General features: G+C 47.0%; 1 protein-coding gene and 2 long non-coding RNA genes across 7 annotated transcripts; all 3 read right to left on the bottom strand.

Moving 5' to 3' along the window:
• Nucleotides 1–348: 348 nt before the first annotated feature.
• LOC138116499 (tyrosine-protein phosphatase non-receptor type 1-like) lies at nucleotides 349–10381 on the bottom strand. Of its 2 annotated transcripts, XM_069025874.1 has the most exons (6): nucleotides 10172–10381; nucleotides 9472–9700; nucleotides 3402–3475; nucleotides 2601–2810; nucleotides 2006–2167; nucleotides 349–1383 (listed from the first exon to the last, which is right to left on the bottom strand). In XM_069025874.1, exons 2-6 carry the CDS (start codon nucleotides 9605–9607, stop codon nucleotides 1273–1275), a joined length of 693 nt encoding a protein of 230 aa, XP_068881975.1. In that variant the 5' UTR covers nucleotides 9608–9700; nucleotides 10172–10381; the 3' UTR covers nucleotides 349–1272. The 2 variants fall into 2 exon arrangements, 1 of the variants encoding a protein (XP_068881975.1); XR_011154177.1 differs by lacking the exons at nucleotides 349–1383; nucleotides 2006–2167; nucleotides 9472–9700 and having other exon boundaries at nucleotides 2798–2810; nucleotides 10172–10363.
• A 1621-nt stretch (nucleotides 10382–12002) lies between these two features.
• LOC138116371 (uncharacterized) lies at nucleotides 12003–13379 on the bottom strand. Its single transcript, XR_011154125.1, has 3 exons — nucleotides 12961–13379; nucleotides 12447–12577; nucleotides 12003–12341 (listed from the first exon to the last, which is right to left on the bottom strand). It is a non-coding gene; the product is annotated as an uncharacterized lncRNA (long non-coding RNA).
• Nucleotides 13380–13402: 23 nt separating this feature from the next.
• LOC138116370 (uncharacterized) lies at nucleotides 13403–14840 on the bottom strand. 4 transcript variants are annotated; one of them, XR_011154123.1, is made up of 8 exons: nucleotides 14786–14840; nucleotides 14666–14707; nucleotides 14453–14571; nucleotides 14243–14322; nucleotides 14059–14161; nucleotides 13727–13820; nucleotides 13602–13642; nucleotides 13403–13497 (listed from the first exon to the last, which is right to left on the bottom strand). It is a non-coding gene; the product is annotated as an uncharacterized lncRNA (long non-coding RNA). The 4 variants fall into 4 exon arrangements; XR_011154121.1 differs by having other exon boundaries at nucleotides 14497–14571; XR_011154124.1 differs by having other exon boundaries at nucleotides 14508–14571.
• Between the last annotated feature and the right edge of the window lie 2211 nt (nucleotides 14841–17051).

The following is a 17051-nucleotide window of genomic DNA, read 5'->3' as shown; positions in this document are numbered from 1 at the left end:
ATTGTTACTGACTTCCGTTTCCTTTGAAGTGTTTGACGTGTTCCTCGAGGGGGTCGAGGGTTTGGCCGGGTCGTTTATGGCCCATCCCGGCAGGCCCGGACCGAACCCGAGCGCCCCCGTCGCCGGTCCGCCCTGAATTTTGGTGAAATATTGATATTGTTTATAAATACTCCCTTTCCCTGCTACTCGGTCTTTCCTCGTGTATCTGCAGGGAGAGGGTTTACTCTATCCCTTGATCCCACCCGCAGCTCTCCGGCCCAAATGCCGATGCTTGCGGACACGATCTAAGCAGAAAACTACTACGAGTGTTGGCTTTTTGAAGTAAAAGTCTTATTGTACATCTGGCTGTACAATTTAAAAAAATGCATCTATTGATGGTCATTATGGGAAAGCTTTTCAGAGGAGAAAATACCCATTTTGGTAGCACAGATCCCATTTTGACAATACTGCATTTTTGTGGGTTTGGGAATCCTGCCTGTACAAGACATCTGAAAATCGGTATTTTACAATTTGATATTTGGAAACGGGGTCATTTTGATATTTTGGAACTTGATATTCTGTTGTTTTGAAATGGAATTAGTTTGGTATTTTGGAACCTGGTATTCTGATATTTGGAAACCGGGTAACTTTGGTATTTTGGAACTTGGTAATTTGTAACTGGGTTACTTTGGTATTTCTGAACGTGTTCTGGCAATTTGAAACTGGGTTACTTTGCTACCTCTGAACGTGGTGTTCTGGTATTTTGAAACTAGGCTATTTTAATATTTTGGAACTGGGTATTGTGGTTGTTTGAAACTGTTTTTCTGGTATTTTGAAATTTGGGTTTCTATGATTTTGAACTAGGTTATTCTGGTATTTTGTTCCAAAATACCAGACAAATAACAAACAAAACAAAGAACAAAATTTTTCTGTAGGCTGTTTTTTTGGTGTATTTGTAGGCTTTTTTTTTTTTCCCTGTGTATTGTATGATGAGCTTTTACTGTTTTTGTAACCTCGGGGTTTGGTTTTTTGTAATCTGCGCCTGGCAGGGACCTGGGGCATCCCGGTCGAGTCTCTAGGCTTCGTTTGCTGTCTTCCGCTACGATTAACAGTTCCTGGCATGGGAACTGTTAAATTACAGACTATATGATGAGACGCTTCCTGAAACAAATTAATTCCAGCTAAATGACTCTTCCTGCTCTGCAGTTCCTATACCTGGCCCGGTTTAAATCCGTACCTAGCCCGACTCTTCGGTCCTTCCGTTTCCTACCGCTCTGCTCGGGGCTTTGCACCTCACGCTCTTTCCTCCCTCGGTGGCGTCACGGCAGAATGCGGCGAGGTTTTGGCCGGCACTTGAGGTCTCCGAGATGAACTTACCGAGAATTCTTCTGCTTTTCGCTGCACCTGCCACAACAACATTTGTTCACTGAAATAAATGCTTTCCACAATGAACTAAAGGTGTAAGGGAACAAGCGCTGCACTGTTGGGGAGGAGGATAGTTTGGCAAGGGAATTACACAGATCTGGAGGCTTGGCAGAATTGAAAAAAAGGCAAGAAAAACACAAGAACTCCAAGCCCAAGCTACATCCACTACACAAAACATATTGGCCATAAAAGCAAGAAATTCCCATCTGCTTCTAAAAAACCTAAGCAGCACAAAATAAAATCTATTTTGCTAGAGTTCTGCTTACCATAAAAAACCCTGATTAATTTAATCATGACACTTAAACTTCAGGCATATTAGAAAACTTGTACTGTCTGAAATGTCAGGGGAGGCTGATGCAGCAGCTCCACCCCAGTCACTGTGCTGGAAAGCACAGGAGGCACCTGCTACATCACAGGTACTTGTGGAAATAAATAAAACGCAGCACTTTAGGTTGTGACAGATTGTAAAGCACTGTACCTAAAAGCCCCATAACATAAACATGTACTGAAGCTGAAGCAAGCACCACGTTTGAAGCTTCTTTCCATCCTGTTCCTTCCACCCACTTGCTGCAGTTCCCTGGGAGCTGCCAGGAGCACTTACTTGCATTGAAGCATCTCCCATGATGAATTTTGCCCCTTCAATAACAGCTAAGTAGGAGAACCGGAGCTGATCTGCAGTCTGGATGAGCCCCATCCTGTACTTCCTCATTTCCAGGAGAACCTGCTTAACGTCCACGGAAGAAGGGTCTTTCCGTTTGTCCATCTGCAGATAAAAACGTGAAACGTGTTTTCTGCTCTGATGAGGTTCACTACAATGACTCACTTTGTGGTAAGGCCTTCACACCACCCTCCACATTACAGAACGAATGAACTCACATACAATTGGTATCAACGGCTCTTTACTGGGTCTCCAAAAACACACAGGGGAAAACACTGGGCCTCAAAAATGCTGCTTTCCCTGAAAGCAAAGCCTGTCTTTGCGAATCACTCTGAAAACTGGAGACTTTTCTTCCCCTAACTCAAAATGGCCACTTAGGAATGAGACCTGCCTTGGAATACACTCCCAAAACAGCAGAGTAAAACAACAGGAAATCACAGGGAACCCCTCCAGCCCCTGCTCCAGCTCCTTTAAGGCTGCACCAAAGCTCCCCTGAAGGTGCCTGTGCAGGAGAGGTGGCCCTGCAGGTGGCCCTTACCAGCAGCAGACAGGTGTCCACCGGGCAGAAGGTGCCCGACCTCCCGATGCCAGCGCTGCAGTGCACCACGACCGGGCCGTGCCCGGGGCTCGGCGAGCCCGACTCCCGCACCTTGAACGGGAAATTCGGGAACGAGGCCGGCGACTCTGGGACCCCAAAGTCGGGCCAGGTGGTGTAGTGAAAGTGCAGAATCTCCCGAGTTTCCTGGGTCTGCAAAAACAGGGTTTGGGAACAGTTTTAGTTTGGATACACCAGTCAGAAGGACTGACTTAAATTCCAAGGACAAAGTTTCAGGGAGTCTCAGGGAGTTTTTATAGCTGCACAGCCAAGAAACTAATTACAAGTAATTGTCTCTTGTTGTGAAGGTCTCCACTGGGACCAAAGGGAATTGGGTAAGTAAATTTACTTATTTACAATTCAGTTATTTCAGTGCAGCTCAGAAGCCTGTGTCACTCTGGGTATGGCTGAGACATGAAACCGCCTGGAGTGTCCCCAGGTACGTCTCAGAAATATCCAAGAGTTTCATTTCCATGACATCTCATGCAGAATCATCAAATCCAGACCAATTCGTGACCCCCAGTTTCAAGCCAATCTCCTGGCCCGGCTGCGGCGCGATTCATCTGGTGCCCCGAGATGGGACCCTCTCTGCCCGGCTGCCGGATCCAGGGGTAAGCGGACCTCCCGGTCGCGACCCTGAATTTTCAGGGGGAGCTCGGCTGTCCTTTGGCTCGCGGCGGGGGCGGACAAGGACCATCTGCACCAAATTAAGGTATTTGCTATTCCTTTTAAACACAGAAATACCTGCAGGTCCAGGGTTCGAGTCCCTGAGGGTGGGTTGAAAGTCCCGAAGAAGACTGGGTCTCCCAAAATTAGTCCTGGGCAAGAAAAAAAAGTACTTTTAAGGGGTTGGACCCCACTGGGAAAGGTACCTTTAAGGGGCTGGACCCCACTGGCGTGTGCTATTGTACTGCTATTTTTGTTTTGTCTGTTGCTATTCTGCTGCTGTGTGAGTGAGAGTGGATGAGACGTGCTGTCAAAGTACAAAGCGAGTGAGAGGCTCTATCTGCGGTTCCGTACCCCGGCGACGGGCTCGACCGGAGGAAAGCGAAGCGATTGGCAAAGAGCGAATGAGCATAAATCACATAAACTGTCGGTTTGGAATTCAACCTTACTGTCCAAAGGGGGTGGATTTTAGAGGAGAAAGATTTTAGCTATTGAATTGAAAACATGCAGACCCCCAACGCCTTTCTGATATAGCTCCATCTGATTTCCCTTTTGAAATCCCGTGTTAAGTGTGAGAAAACGGTTCTAAAGCTTGTCTTTGTGTGCATGTATTAATTGTGAGAGAAAGTGGTATTGTATTTCTACTAGATGGAGTGGGTGGTGTCCAAGCTGCCAGAGGAGCGAGCTTGGTATCAGACTAGAAAGAGCAGGAATAAAGAACTTGGCAGAAAAGGAAAGTGCAGATAATGTTAAAGGGGAGAGTGGCAGAGAATAGTGAGAAATTTGAGAGGAGCTGGTTAGAAAAGTACAGCAAGCGTATGGAAGAAGAGATGAGGAAAAGGCAAAAGCAATGGCAAAGGTGATGGCAGAGGTTGTAAGAATTGTGGACATTGTGGTTAATAGGTTTGGGTGTTTAGTTCCCTTTTCTGCTTGGTGTTTTGTGCGGGGCTGCGAGGCTCCTGTTAGGTGGTGCTTGTGCAGAGCTGAAAGGCTCCTGTTTGGAGGGGACCCGTGCCCCTGTGCCTTTTGTGTTTTGTTGTGAAAAGCCAAAATTGGCAGGTTTCGGTTCTGAGGTGAATCCGGAGCTCCTATCTTGTGGGGAACCCTCCCCTGCCACCGGTCTGTGGTTTATTGTGGAGAACTAGAATTGGCAGATTCTAATCCTGCGGCCAATTCTGCAGCTGCTGCCTTGTGGGGATGGTGTTGTCCCTGTGCAGGCCCAGGTATTTGTCATGCAGCCTCATCTGCGGGGGCTGTAAAGAAACCTATGGGGAGAATGTTTTGCTGTCCTTCCTTGGTTAATTTGTTAGTCACCTCTCTACTCCTGGGGTGGACTTGGTAAAAAAAAAAAAATATTGAGATAAGGAACAATTGGTTACTAAAAGATGATTGATTACTAAAAATGTGATTGGTTATTTAAAAAAAAAAAGGCGACTCAAATGCCTGATTCACAGACTGCGACTCTTGCAAAACTTTTAAAAGCAGTCTCGCTCCCTCCGCTGAAGAATCAATTGGAAGAAACCCCACCGAAAACCTGTGGGAGACAACAAAAGTGGTGCGACAAGCACTTCATAGAATAAAAACTAAAACTCCACTTGAATAAGTTAATGCAATTAAACTCTTGTTTCACTCAGACATATTTTTTGGGGGGAAGTTTGTTTCTTTTCTCTTTTCTAGGAATGTCAAATGTCCCGACATCAAAGATAAAGCCAGCAGTTTGAGAGCAAGGAAACTGCAAGCAGCAAAATCACACCTAAATGTGATAACCGTTGCTTCGCTGTCACTTTGTGTTAGCCCTATAAAGTTTTACTTCTTTTTTAATAATCGGTCTAGTGGGCCAAATTTTCACTTTTCTTTTATAGGAATCTACCAACACATGAGATGGAGCTGTGTGAAAACCAATGAAATTGAAAGTGTCACCATAATTGCTTGCATTGTCAGTTGGTTAATGTTTGTAATTTGTTAGTGTTTTCATTGCAAGTGACAGATCAAATAGTAGTTAAAGCATTCTACATATTCTTGAGTTTAATTTTTGTCTAACTTGTTTTGTCTTTTTACTGAAAAATGGTGTGGCTCAGGTCTTATGGATGTATAATTTGTTTCAACCAATATTATCCTGAGAGTTGGTATAAGAATTTATACATATTTGAAATCCTACAAATATGGACTAACCCTCCCGGTTCTGCCTCAGAAAGCTTCAAAATTATTATAATCTGGCTAAATTTTTTGGATTTTCTAATTAGTGAATTAAAGAATCTTGACAAAACACAAGCAAATGCTACATGAGAAATGATTGAATCCCCCTTCCTAAACCAGGAGGGATACAGAAAAGCCTTCTACCAGCTCTCAAACTAAAGTGCTGTTCAATCTCATGCCATGTCTTAAGAGGATGTTTTAACTTTTCCTCACCCCTCCTATTTATAGCACATTCTGCAATGTCAGTTGTAGGTGCAGAATGGGATGAAGGCAATTTATTCACAAAAGAAAAAAGGCTACTTGAGGTAAAAAGAAAAAAAAACCTTAAGTTTGAAAGAGAATTCATTTCATTTTTAATCCCACCAAAAATAAAGCCACAGTTTGTAGTTTGTGTCAAGATTAAATGACAAGAGTGCTATAATCTGTCTCCTGGAAAACAGAGCATAGCCCTGATGTAAAGATATGTTTGCATGAGAATATTTTGTATGAAAATGTTTTGTGTGTTAGTTTTGTATCATAAAAACTAATCCTTTATAATGTATAGAAGTATACAGCAGAGTAAGAATATTATTATAACAAAAACTGTATAAAGAAGCTACAACCAAAGAAGCCTCCTGAAGATACCTGACTAGGACTTTAAAGTGTAAGTTAAACCACTAAGATTAGATAAAGGGAAAACCCATTCTTTGACCAACTCAGGCCTAGGAAAAAAAACAAAACAAAACAAAAACAACCGACCAAACAAACAAGACTGAGAGAAATACCCATAGATAGTAAAATAACAAATCAGATGATCCCATTAGTAAGAGATGTTGAAATTCCAGGGAGATCAAAACGGGCTCCCCCAGTGATTATTGAACTACTGGAAGGGGTACAACCAGTGTCAGTTAAATAATATCCACTAAGGCATGAAGCATGAGTAGGAATGGAACCAATAATTAGTAAATTTATTGATCAGAAGTTGTTGAGAGACTGTAGATCTTCCTGCAATACCCCAATTCTACCAGTACAAAAGCCAAATGGAAGTTATTGATTAGTTCAGGACCTGAGGACACGTTACTCAAAAAATTACAAAGTGACTGAGTGTGGTTTTCAGTTTTAGATTTAAAGGATGTTTTCTTTTGTCTGCCATTAGGTGAAAGCAGTCAGGAAATTTTTGCCTTTGAATGGGAAAACCCCAGAACAGGGAGAAAAAGCCAGCTTACGTGGACTGTATTGCCACAAGGATTCAAAAATAGACCCGTGATATTTGGAGATCAATTAGCCGAGGAACTGGAAGCCTGGACGCCGCCGCTTGGGAAAGGGGAGGTACGCTCTTGCAGTACATCGATGATCTATTGATAACAACAAGGACCTGTGAAGACTGCAAGAACTGGACTGTAAGTCTTTTAAATTTTCTGAGACTAAGTGGACATAGAGTCTCTCCTGAAAAGGCTCAGCTAGTCCTCCACAATGTTACATATCTGGGGTATGAACTGGCAGGAGGGGAGAGAGCCTTGAGAGACAACAGGAAGGAGGCAATTTGTCAAATGCCCTGGCCAACTGAAGAACCAAAGAACTGAGAACTTTTCTGGGAATGACAGGATGGTGTAGATTATGGATCTACAACTATAGACTCACTGTGAAACCTTTATACCAACTCCTAAAAGAGACTGGGGGAACTCACCTATGCTGGACACCAGAGACTAATAATGCATTTGTAACTCTGAAACGTGAGTTGATGCAAGCTCTAGCACTGGGCATACTAGATGTCACTAAACCTTTTCTGTTGTTTTCACATGAGAGACAAGGACTGGCACTGGGACTTTTGGCACAGAAGCTGGGACCGTACAAAAGGCCGGTGGCTTATTTCTCCAAGCAGCTGGACGTGGTCAGCCAAGGAGGGCCCGCCTGCCTGCATGCAGTGGCAGCCGTGATCCTGAACATAGAAGAAGCTCGCAAGTTCACACTGGGACAGCATATAACTGTTTTTGTCCCTCACATGGTGTCAGCAGTGCTCACACAGAAAGAAAATCACCGGTTAACCCCATCTCGCTTTCTCAAATACCAGGCTGTCCTGGCAGAATTGAGGGATGTGAGTATCCAAGTAACTAACGTTTTAAACCCAGCAGCTTACCTCCAGGGCAAGGCTGCTGAGGAGCCTGTAAGACATGACTGCATCAAAACCGTGGAGGCGGTTTACTCCGGCTGGCTGGACCTAAAGGACTCTCTGCTAGAAAATGCAGCAAACTGGTTCACCGATGGGAGCGGTTACGTCAAGAATGGTAAGCGGCTTGCTGGGTATGCAGCTACAACCACAGACGCTGTCATTGAGGCAAAACCGTTACCTGTGGGGACATCAGCTCAAAAGGCTGAAATAATAGCCCTAACTCGAGCCTTGGCATTGGCCGAAGAAAAACCTATCAACATTTGGACTGAGTCGAGGTATACTTTTGGGGTGGTACACACTCACAGGGCTATCTGGAAAGAAAGGGGTTTATTAACCTCACAGAAGAAATCAAGCACGCTACTGAAATTGTACAGTTACTGGAAGCAGTGGTAAAACCTTCAAAAGTGGCTATAATGCATTGTAAGGGACAGTCCCAGGGTAACACTATCCCTGAACTGGGAAATGCTATGGCAGACAAAACAGCAAAGGCAGTGGCCAGTGGGGTTCAGATCCAAGCCCTAGCTCTAATTCCTTCTAGCATCCTTATAAGTTTAAAAAAAAAAAAAAAAAAAAAACAAACCACCATATGACACTGATGATTTAAATTGGATACAAGAAGACAAGGGACAAATGAGCACAGATGGGTGGGCTAGGATAAAGGGTCTCATAATCATACCCAGAAAACTGTTAAAATTATTTATCCAAAGCGAACATTGCATCAGATCACCTTAGATTACAGTTCTTGAAGGTTTGAGGAGGTATGAGACAAACTTACAGCATGGTTACCCAACTTACCCGGCTTAAACAATTGTTTGTAATAGCTATTTGTGTTATTGCATTGTTACTTAGTGTTTGTATTAGTAGTTACTGTTGTATGATATTATGTACCTGGAATCGAGATGCCTATGCTCCATGGCACAAGCATAAACTTAGAACTAAGATAGAGAAGGGTTCTTACTTTAAAGACATGCAAGATTTGTAAAGAATTACAAATACCCAAAGAAAAGGGGGGGATTGAAGAAGGGGCAGTCAATAACTAACTCATGTAAGCACAAGTTAACTAGTGGGAGACAGCAAATGTTAGTTCAGACAGCAGATGCTAAAAACACAACCTAAGAGGCCAAATTCAACTTAATCTTGTCAAGATAGAGGGGACAAGGATTATCTCAGAGGCTGCTAAATCATTCATTATTTAAAGCCGTGGCTCAGTTAAAGAGCAATACCAATTAAGCTCCTGGATAAAAAGCCTGGGAGATCGGGGTTGGTTTTTTTCCCATTGTTCCTTTCGGTGGCTTTTTGCAAGCAAACTATGAAGCGGACAAGCCGCAAGCGTGCTACAGTGCCCCTTGCTGGGACTCGCTCCGGGCTGGCGCTGTTCCACGGTGCGAGGGGACCGGAAAAGCCACGCGACCCACGGAACCGGCGGCACTCGCCGCCCGGGGACGGCCCCGCGCTCCCGGAACCGGGCGCAGCGCGGCTCGCGGCACGGAAGCGGCTCCTCCGGCAGGCGGGGGCGGCCCCACACCGGGAGACCCCTCCCGCCCCCGGCGCCGGGCCGAGGGGGACCCGGCGGCGCGCGGCTCGCGGCACGAAAGCGCCTCCTCCGGCAGGCGGGGGCGGTCCCGCGCCGGGAGACCCCCGCCCGCCCCCGGCGCCTGCCGAACGGCACCGGCACCGGCGCCTGACCGAAGGGGAGCCGGCGGCGCCCGAGCCCCGCGCACGGACGGCACGGAGCGGGCGGGACGACCCGGGGCGGCGCGGCTCCGTGCCGCATCTCCCGCCGGCCGGCCCGGCGGCGCTCACCTCGGCTCCGCGCGGCTCGGACCGGCGCGGCTCCGTCGGTCCCTGTCGGCGGCCCAGCCCCCAAATTCCCACTCCTCCTTAGAAATTCCCCAGGGGCCGGGAGTGCTCCCGCGCGAGACATTCGGTGCCGGGGCATGGCCGGAAGCGACCTCAAATGCGGTGGCACGCTCCGATTCAAACCTTTCAAGTGCTGGAAAAGCCGGAGTTTCTTTCAATTTAACCCCTGAAACTGAGGCAACGGGGGGTGTTCACCTCAATTCAAACCAATACAATGGTAAATAAATGTGTTCTCCCTTTCTATTTAATGGTCTAAGATATCAGAAAGAGAGGAGTTTTCCTCAACTCTCTCAAATGATGGGGAAAGGGCGATTTTTACCTTCATTAAAACCCTCAAAAAGCAGGGGCAGCAGGGCTTCCCCCTCAATTTAGAACTTAGGTTGATGAAAATGGAGGGGTTACCCTCAATTCAAACCCATAAAATGGTAACATCTGTGCTTTCCCCTTCCATTTAAAATGGAAGGGGGATCCCCTCGTTCAAACACAGACAATAATGAAGGAGGAGTTTCTTCCCTCCATTTAAACTCCTTTTGTTCTCGTAATCCCCATTTTTTTCTGAGGGCACGGGGGGAGGGACTGGCAAGATGAAATCGGAAGGGAAAAATAGAAAGAACCCCCCCCGCAAACCCACGCACCGGCTCACCTGCTTAGCTGCAGCTGCCTGGCGCCTCCTTTGGCAATGCTCCGCATCTAACTGCATCCGAGTGCTCCCCCAGACCCTGTGAGATGCTCTCACCGTCCTTTCGTGAGAGACCCCCCCAGGACCTCACCGTAAGCCCCTCTCCTCCAACATAGCCCTGCAAAAGTGAGCTGAGGTAACCCCTCCTAAAACAGGCCCCGGCAGGAGCCGCCCTCTCCTCACCGTCACAGCTCACACCTGGGGCTGCTCTGCCCCCTCATCATTCTCACGGCTCACACCTGGGGTTGTTGCCAGTCCAAGTGTGAGGGCAGGTGCAGAAAGGATTTGCTGCTCCTTCCCTGGACGGCTCATTGTCTGCACCTGACACGCTGAGGCACTGGGCTTTCCTTTCCATAGATAATAGATAGTTGATGCCAGGTGCAGGTAAACTGTCAGGGTTGGTTTTTGAAATATTTTTTTAAACTAGAAAGTGTTCCATAAGTATGCATGTGACTTTTGAGATTTGATATACGAGACTTGTTGAGCTTTTGACGGGGTACCCTTCCTTCTCGGACCGGGGTAACGGAGCAGAGGAGGCTGCTGTTCTGCTAAGTTCTTTATTTCATAGTCTCATAGTTTTCTTGAAGGCAGAGTTCAGAGGGGGCTACATGACAAAGCCAAGCAGCAACAGCAGGCAAAAACAGCCTCTTCTATATGTTCTATATGCTTTATATACTATACACACTATACTTGATGCACTCTATACAATGTACTATACACTCTATATTTTTTCTTACAGAAGTGTGGATTATATTTGTTAACTGACCAATAAGATTAATACACGATTCTAGTTTCTCTTAACCTATCCTGGCCTGATTCTAACAGTCGTAAGCCTTACACAAGTACTACATAGGTATTACACAGATTTGCGTATGCAGTTTCTATCGGCTCTTATTGTTTATGTGAACAGTCTATCTAAAAAATATGAACAGTGTAATTCTATCTATATTTTGTCTAAAGTAAAGAATTCTGTGAAAAGGTAACACTGCTGCAGCAAGAACTGTGTTTAAGGTCTCTGCTACAGCTTTTTAATGTTGAAGGCACTTAGCATATATTTCTACTGAAGTTAAAAATCTATGTTTCTATTTCACTTTGGTGTGGCTTCATGTATCTCAGCCTGTCCAAAGGTTTAAATTCAATCCCCGTGCTTTGGCTTCCCTCTGGGCCTGAGTCCAGAGGAGCTTTTGCTCCGACAGAGACTAAATCTCTCACCGGTTTTAGAGTACTGCATTGAAAGTCTGTGCGCTTTCTCTTCTTTCCCTGTTCTGAGCGAGTTCTTTGGAACTTCTTTCTTCATTGAATTTTTTTATTTACACTTCAGCAAAATGTGGAAATAACATATACAAACACAAGTACGAATACAATCCATATACATGCTGGCAAAAGTCCAATTTACACACAGAGCAATACATGGAAATTCAGTGGCAAACACCAATACAGAACAATACAGGGCAATGCAAGCCAAATACATATCAATGCAATAAAACAATGCTACTGTTTCTGGAAAGTTTATTACATTTTCTTTTATTGTTATAAGAAACCCAAAACAGCAACATGTAGAGAACATAACAGTCATCCACCACCCACACCTCCTTTAGCTTACACACAAACCCACCCTTGCTCTCATCTTGACCGCTCCACTAACCCTCGGCGCTCTATGGGAATGTGGTTCCCAGGAGCCTCCAAATCATCCTCCCTCACAAAACCCCATCACCGGCACGGTCCGCACCCAAACCTTGGCGATGAACATCGCCTCGCAGACCGGCCAGGACCAAAGGAAAAAAAACCTGGGGGGGGGGGGGGAACAAACCTGGCTGGGGTTTTTTTAATTCAAAATTTAAAAATGTGTTGAAAAACCTGAAAGGCAAAAATCTCACATACAACATTAGAACCCATCAACACACATGCTCTCACAGGCAGACAGAAGTAGAAAGACAGACAACTCTCACAGACACACACAGTCACACACTCTTCAGCTTCCTGCTTCCTTTGTTCTGCAGCCCTTACTCAAAAAACTCTACGGATGAAGATGCTTCAGCACATCTTCCAGCTGCTGCTCCTCGACATCAAACGGTAGATTCTGGGAAAATTGGTAGCATCAGTGACCACAGAGATCCAAAGCCACCTCAGGGACCTGAGAGACAACATGAGGCGGTCAGTGAGGGGCCGAAGGCTAGGAGTTATCTCCACGCTAGGCCCATAAATTTTCTACCCAAAACCCCATAGAAAAGATATGAACCTTTAAGTTTTATAACTGTTCTTCTTAACCATTACCCTGCCAGGGCAGGGCAGCTCCAACTGCAAAGAGCACATGGACAAGGTGGTGCGCCGAATATAAGCAAAGACGACACGACGGCTTGAGATAACTCTCTGGAAGATTAATTCTTGAGCCCGATATGCTTTAAGGCAACAAAACCTACAGAACTACCGCGGTCATGTGAGGAGGGTCTAATATGCTCCATATAGAAATCTAAGGGAATAGGATGTGAACAGAAGGCACTACCAAAAGTGAGAAGGAAGATGGATGAGAACATCTCCTGCACTTCCTCTGGTCTCAAAAAGTAAAAATGTAAAGATGCTGGAATAAGCCCAATCTGGGAAAGTACACAAGGAGAGACCCCCCCCCCCGCTGCCAACACGGCCCAGAACAATGCCGATAAAGCATCAAGACATAACAAAGCCCTAGGACACAGAAGAGGATGGACACAAACTACATAACACAGAGAGAAGTTAAAACTGCCCAGCAGTTTCACCTGATGGACCCAAGATTCCTGCTGCAAGATGAGCCAGAAAGTGATGATGCCAAAGGAAAGACGGCTCTATGGCAATAGCACGTGACAGTGAAACAACTCCTTACGAGAAGTTAGTGCCAAAGCTGTTAAGAGGATGCTCAAGAAGTTCAGTAGGCCTAGAGAAAGAGGTGATGACTGCTGGGCAACCGCTCCGGACCCAAAGGCAGGCTCCTCAGGCAAAAAGATCTGCAATGACATCAAGACTCAAAGCACAAAGCTTGCAAAAACATGGGTATGGAACTGCTCTGCCCGGCAAAGGGTCAGGTGATGCTAAGGAGAAACCCTCTCCCTTTACTTCCAAGGGGCCCATCCCACTACAGCCCTCTCCTCTAAGCTAACTTCAGATTGCCTCCTGTGATTCCAAAGGTTTTTCCCTTCTCCCAACCATGAGTCCCAACACTTAGCTTTCAGAGACGAGAGGAAAAAATCCATCCTCGACAGAAAAGAACACGTGGGCGCTGTGGACATCAGTACAGTCCCTGTAGTCTGCTTTGGAGGCTGCAAAAATTCAGAAAGAAACTTCAGACTGCGATGAGACGTCCCAAAAATGACCCCTTGTGCAACGCCCCCCTCCCTCGTAACTGCAAAGGCTAATCACTTACTGGCCGTTTCCAAACTTCGGCTCCACACTGGCTCATGGTACCTAAGACGACAAAACAGAAAACGTGACTATCACCCTCCAGAAGATTAATCCCCAGGGCTCCTCTACACTGCTGCCCTGGCGCACCTCAAATCTTCATCCGACTCTGGAGGGGGCCTGGACAATACCCGCAAAGTGAAAAGGTACATGCTTGGCACCTCAAAGGACTAAGGCAAAAGACCTGTGACATGAGATGCACAAAAGACAAAGAACGCACAATAGACACATGACATGTACCGGGACTGCTCTGCCCTGCGCACCTTGGCACTGTGATCAAAAGCAAGACTTAAGCTTTATGGGTCCTAAGGGGTCCCTTCTTGGGTATCCCCACCTCCAAATCTGACTCAAAAATATCTCCGGTGAGTGCCAACTCGACACCCTGCTTTCACCCCTACTGTGGGTCACAGGTCTCGACTTACCTCTTGGATATCTGGGGATGTCAATCTGCCTCGGGTGCAAAAGGCGGCCGCCTCACCATGCAGGCAGCTGGTGCCTTCACCAGGCTGGTTATCTCTTAGTCAGCTACAATAAACAAAACCAAACAAACATCAGTGCATGAGCTTAGTGGCACCTCAGCCAAAACCCATCAATTCTGCCACTCACCGTCTCCTAAAAAGGCTGGAGTCCTCAGGCCGCACGCTCTGGCCGCGCTCCAAGGCCAACACCATCGTTGTAGGGTATAGCTGAGTTGAGTGGAGACGAGGTGATGTAGCATTGCTAAAACTTGAGCAGACCCACGCTCCCCCTCCCTCCCTCCCCAACGTATTGCAACTTCTCGGCCATTGCCAAAGGCAACCTGGAGGGTACCCTCACATGGAAAAGGTAAAGGCTTCGTCACAGAGTCCCATGATACTCACAGAGTACTAACGAGGGCAGCGAGACAGGTCCGTCGGCCGGTCGGTGAGGAGTACGGCATAAGACGGTGGGACGGCCTGAAACACACAAATGATAATGGATGCTTAGAGCTGTATCAGAACTTGGCACCCAAGGAATAACATGTGGTTCTTTCCACCAATGACTTCTTACCTCATTCACTTGACCTTGACTGCTGAGATCTGGCTTTACCTCCTAAGAACAAAGACAAAGAACAATCCTGTAACACGGCCACCATTTATGTTCGCCCTGCAAAGACAAACAGTGACCGACCTTCAGGTGGGAACCCCCTCACCCGGCATGGGGCGCTCTGCCACGGATTTAATCCGTCTGCATCTGCAAGAAAGTGATGACAAAAGTCAAAGGGCTGCATGAGAACTTCACAGCTCCAGCCATCTTGTGACAATCTAGAAATATCAACTACAGGACAAACTGCACCCTACATTACAAATTTCAAGTCCCCAAGCCTTGTTCTATTACACCGATATGCCAGGGTATGCAGCAGGGCAGAGCAGCTCTGGGCCAAACCCATGCAGGCACCCATGACAGAGGAGATGACAAACGAGAGGATACAACAAGGAGAGAGAACTCAGGGTGGAAAGCATGACTGCAAGCACATCAAAGGGCTAAGGCAAAAGACCTGTGACACAAGACGCCCAAAAGACATGGCATGCACTACAGACAAGTGACACAACATGCACTCGGATTGCTCTGCCCTGCGCACCTCAGCATTGTCATCAAATGTGAGACTTTCACTTTATGCAGGCTAAGGCGTCCCTTCTTGGGTATCCCCATCTCCAAAGCTGACGCAAAAATCCCTCCCGGCAAGGCCCGACTCGATACTCCGCTTTAATCCCCTTGACTTATCTCTCAGACGTCCTGAGATGTGAATCCACCTGGGACGCAAAAGAAGACCGCCTCACCATCCTGGAAGCTCCTACCATCGCCGGGCTTTTGTCTTTTAGACGGCTACAATAAAGAAAACCAAACATCAGTACAGGAACTTCGTGGCACATTGGCCAAGCCCCCAACAGTTCCACTACTCACCGTCTCCTAAGAAGGCCGGGGTCCTTGGGCCCCACGCTTTGGCCGCGCCCCGAGGCCGATACCGTCATCGCAGGGTATACCTGAGTTAAGAGGAGAGGAGGTGATGCGGGACTGCGGAAACTTGAGCGGACCCTCGCCCCCCCCCCCCCCCCCACCCCGACTTGCCGCAACTCCTCGGCCGTCGCCAAAGGCTACCGGGATGGTACCTTCGCATGGAAAAGGTAAAGGCTTCATCGCAGAGTCCCGTGATACTTGCGGAGGACTCAGTAGGGCGGCAAGACAAGTCTGTCAGCCAGTCAGCGAGGAGTTTGGTGTAATACAAGGGGACTACCTGAAAACACACAAATGACAATGGATGCTTAGAGCTGTACCAGAACTTGGCACCCAAGGCATAACAAGTGGTTCTTTCCACCAGTGACTTCTTACCTCATTCACTTGACCTTGACTGCTGAGATCTGGCTTTACCTCCTAAGAACAAAGACAAAGAACAAGCCTATAACACAGCCACCATTTATGTTTGCCCTGCAAAGACAAACAGTGACCGACCTTCATGTGGGAACCCCCTCACACGGTATGGGGCGCTCTGCCGCAGATTTAATCCGTCTGCATCTGCAAGAAAGTGATGACAAAAGTCAAAGAGCTGCATGAGAACTTCACAGCTCCAGCCATCCTGTATGAGTCTAGGAATACCATCCTGAGACCAAGCTACAACCTACACCACAAATTCCACATCCCCAGGCCTTGTCCTATTACACCCATACTCCACAGTATGCTGCAGGGCAGAGCAGCTCTGGGCCAAACCCACTCAGGCACCCGTGACACAGGAGATGACAAACAAGGGGACACAACAAGGAGAGAAAACTCTAGGCTAGATGATCACAAGGACCGAGCAAATAAGGAATGAGATGACCACGGCGAGACCGATGGTGAGCCAACAAGGCTGCAAGAACCCTGGCAGAGGAGGATGATAACAGAAGGGCTTATTCCAAGAACCGCAAAGATGGATGCCCGAGAACTGGACGGGTGGAATCCTCTAGCTATCTTCACATTCTTACAAGCCTTCATCCTCTATAATGGATCATTGCAGTGCACAGCTGACAATGCAGCTCAGAACAAGACCTGAAAAGACACCCGACTCAACGTCGCTGAAGAGAGACGTGATCCTGATGCACCAACAAGCTCACGAGTCAAAGGATCAATGGTATCGGCACCACACTGAGGAGCACCAAGAACAGAGACGCTAAGAATAATGCCCAGCGTTTGCGATAAGCATCTCAAAGGGCTAAGGCAAAAGACCTGTGACATGAGATGCACAAAAGACAGAGAACGCACAATAGACACGTGACATGTACCAGGCCTGCTCTGCCCTGCGCACCTCGGCACTGTGATCAAAAGCAAGACTTAAGCTTTATGGGGCCTAAGGGGCCCCTTCTTGGGTATCCCCACCTCCAAATCTGACTCAAAAATACCTCCTGGTGAGGCCCAACTCAAT

Source organism: Aphelocoma coerulescens, chromosome 10 (genome assembly GCF_041296385.1).
Source record: "Aphelocoma coerulescens isolate FSJ_1873_10779 chromosome 10, UR_Acoe_1.0, whole genome shotgun sequence".
Lineage (NCBI taxonomy): Eukaryota > Metazoa > Chordata > Aves > Passeriformes > Corvidae > Aphelocoma > Aphelocoma coerulescens.
This window is presented reverse-complemented; position numbering and strand designations above follow the sequence as displayed.

Coding starts and splice junctions, on each gene's coding strand:
- LOC138116499 (XM_069025874.1), bottom strand. CDS start 9,607: ATGCCCCGGCACCGAATGTCTCGCGCGGGAGCACTCCCGGCCCCTGGG. Junction 2,168..2,600: donor TGGACACCTGTCTGCTGCTG/GTAAGGGCCACC, acceptor TTTTATCTGCAG/ATGGACAAACGGAAAGACCC. Junction 1,384..2,005: donor TGGGAGATGCTTCAATGCAA/GTAAGTGCTCCT, acceptor TTGTTGTGGCAG/GTGCAGCGAAAAGCAGAAGA.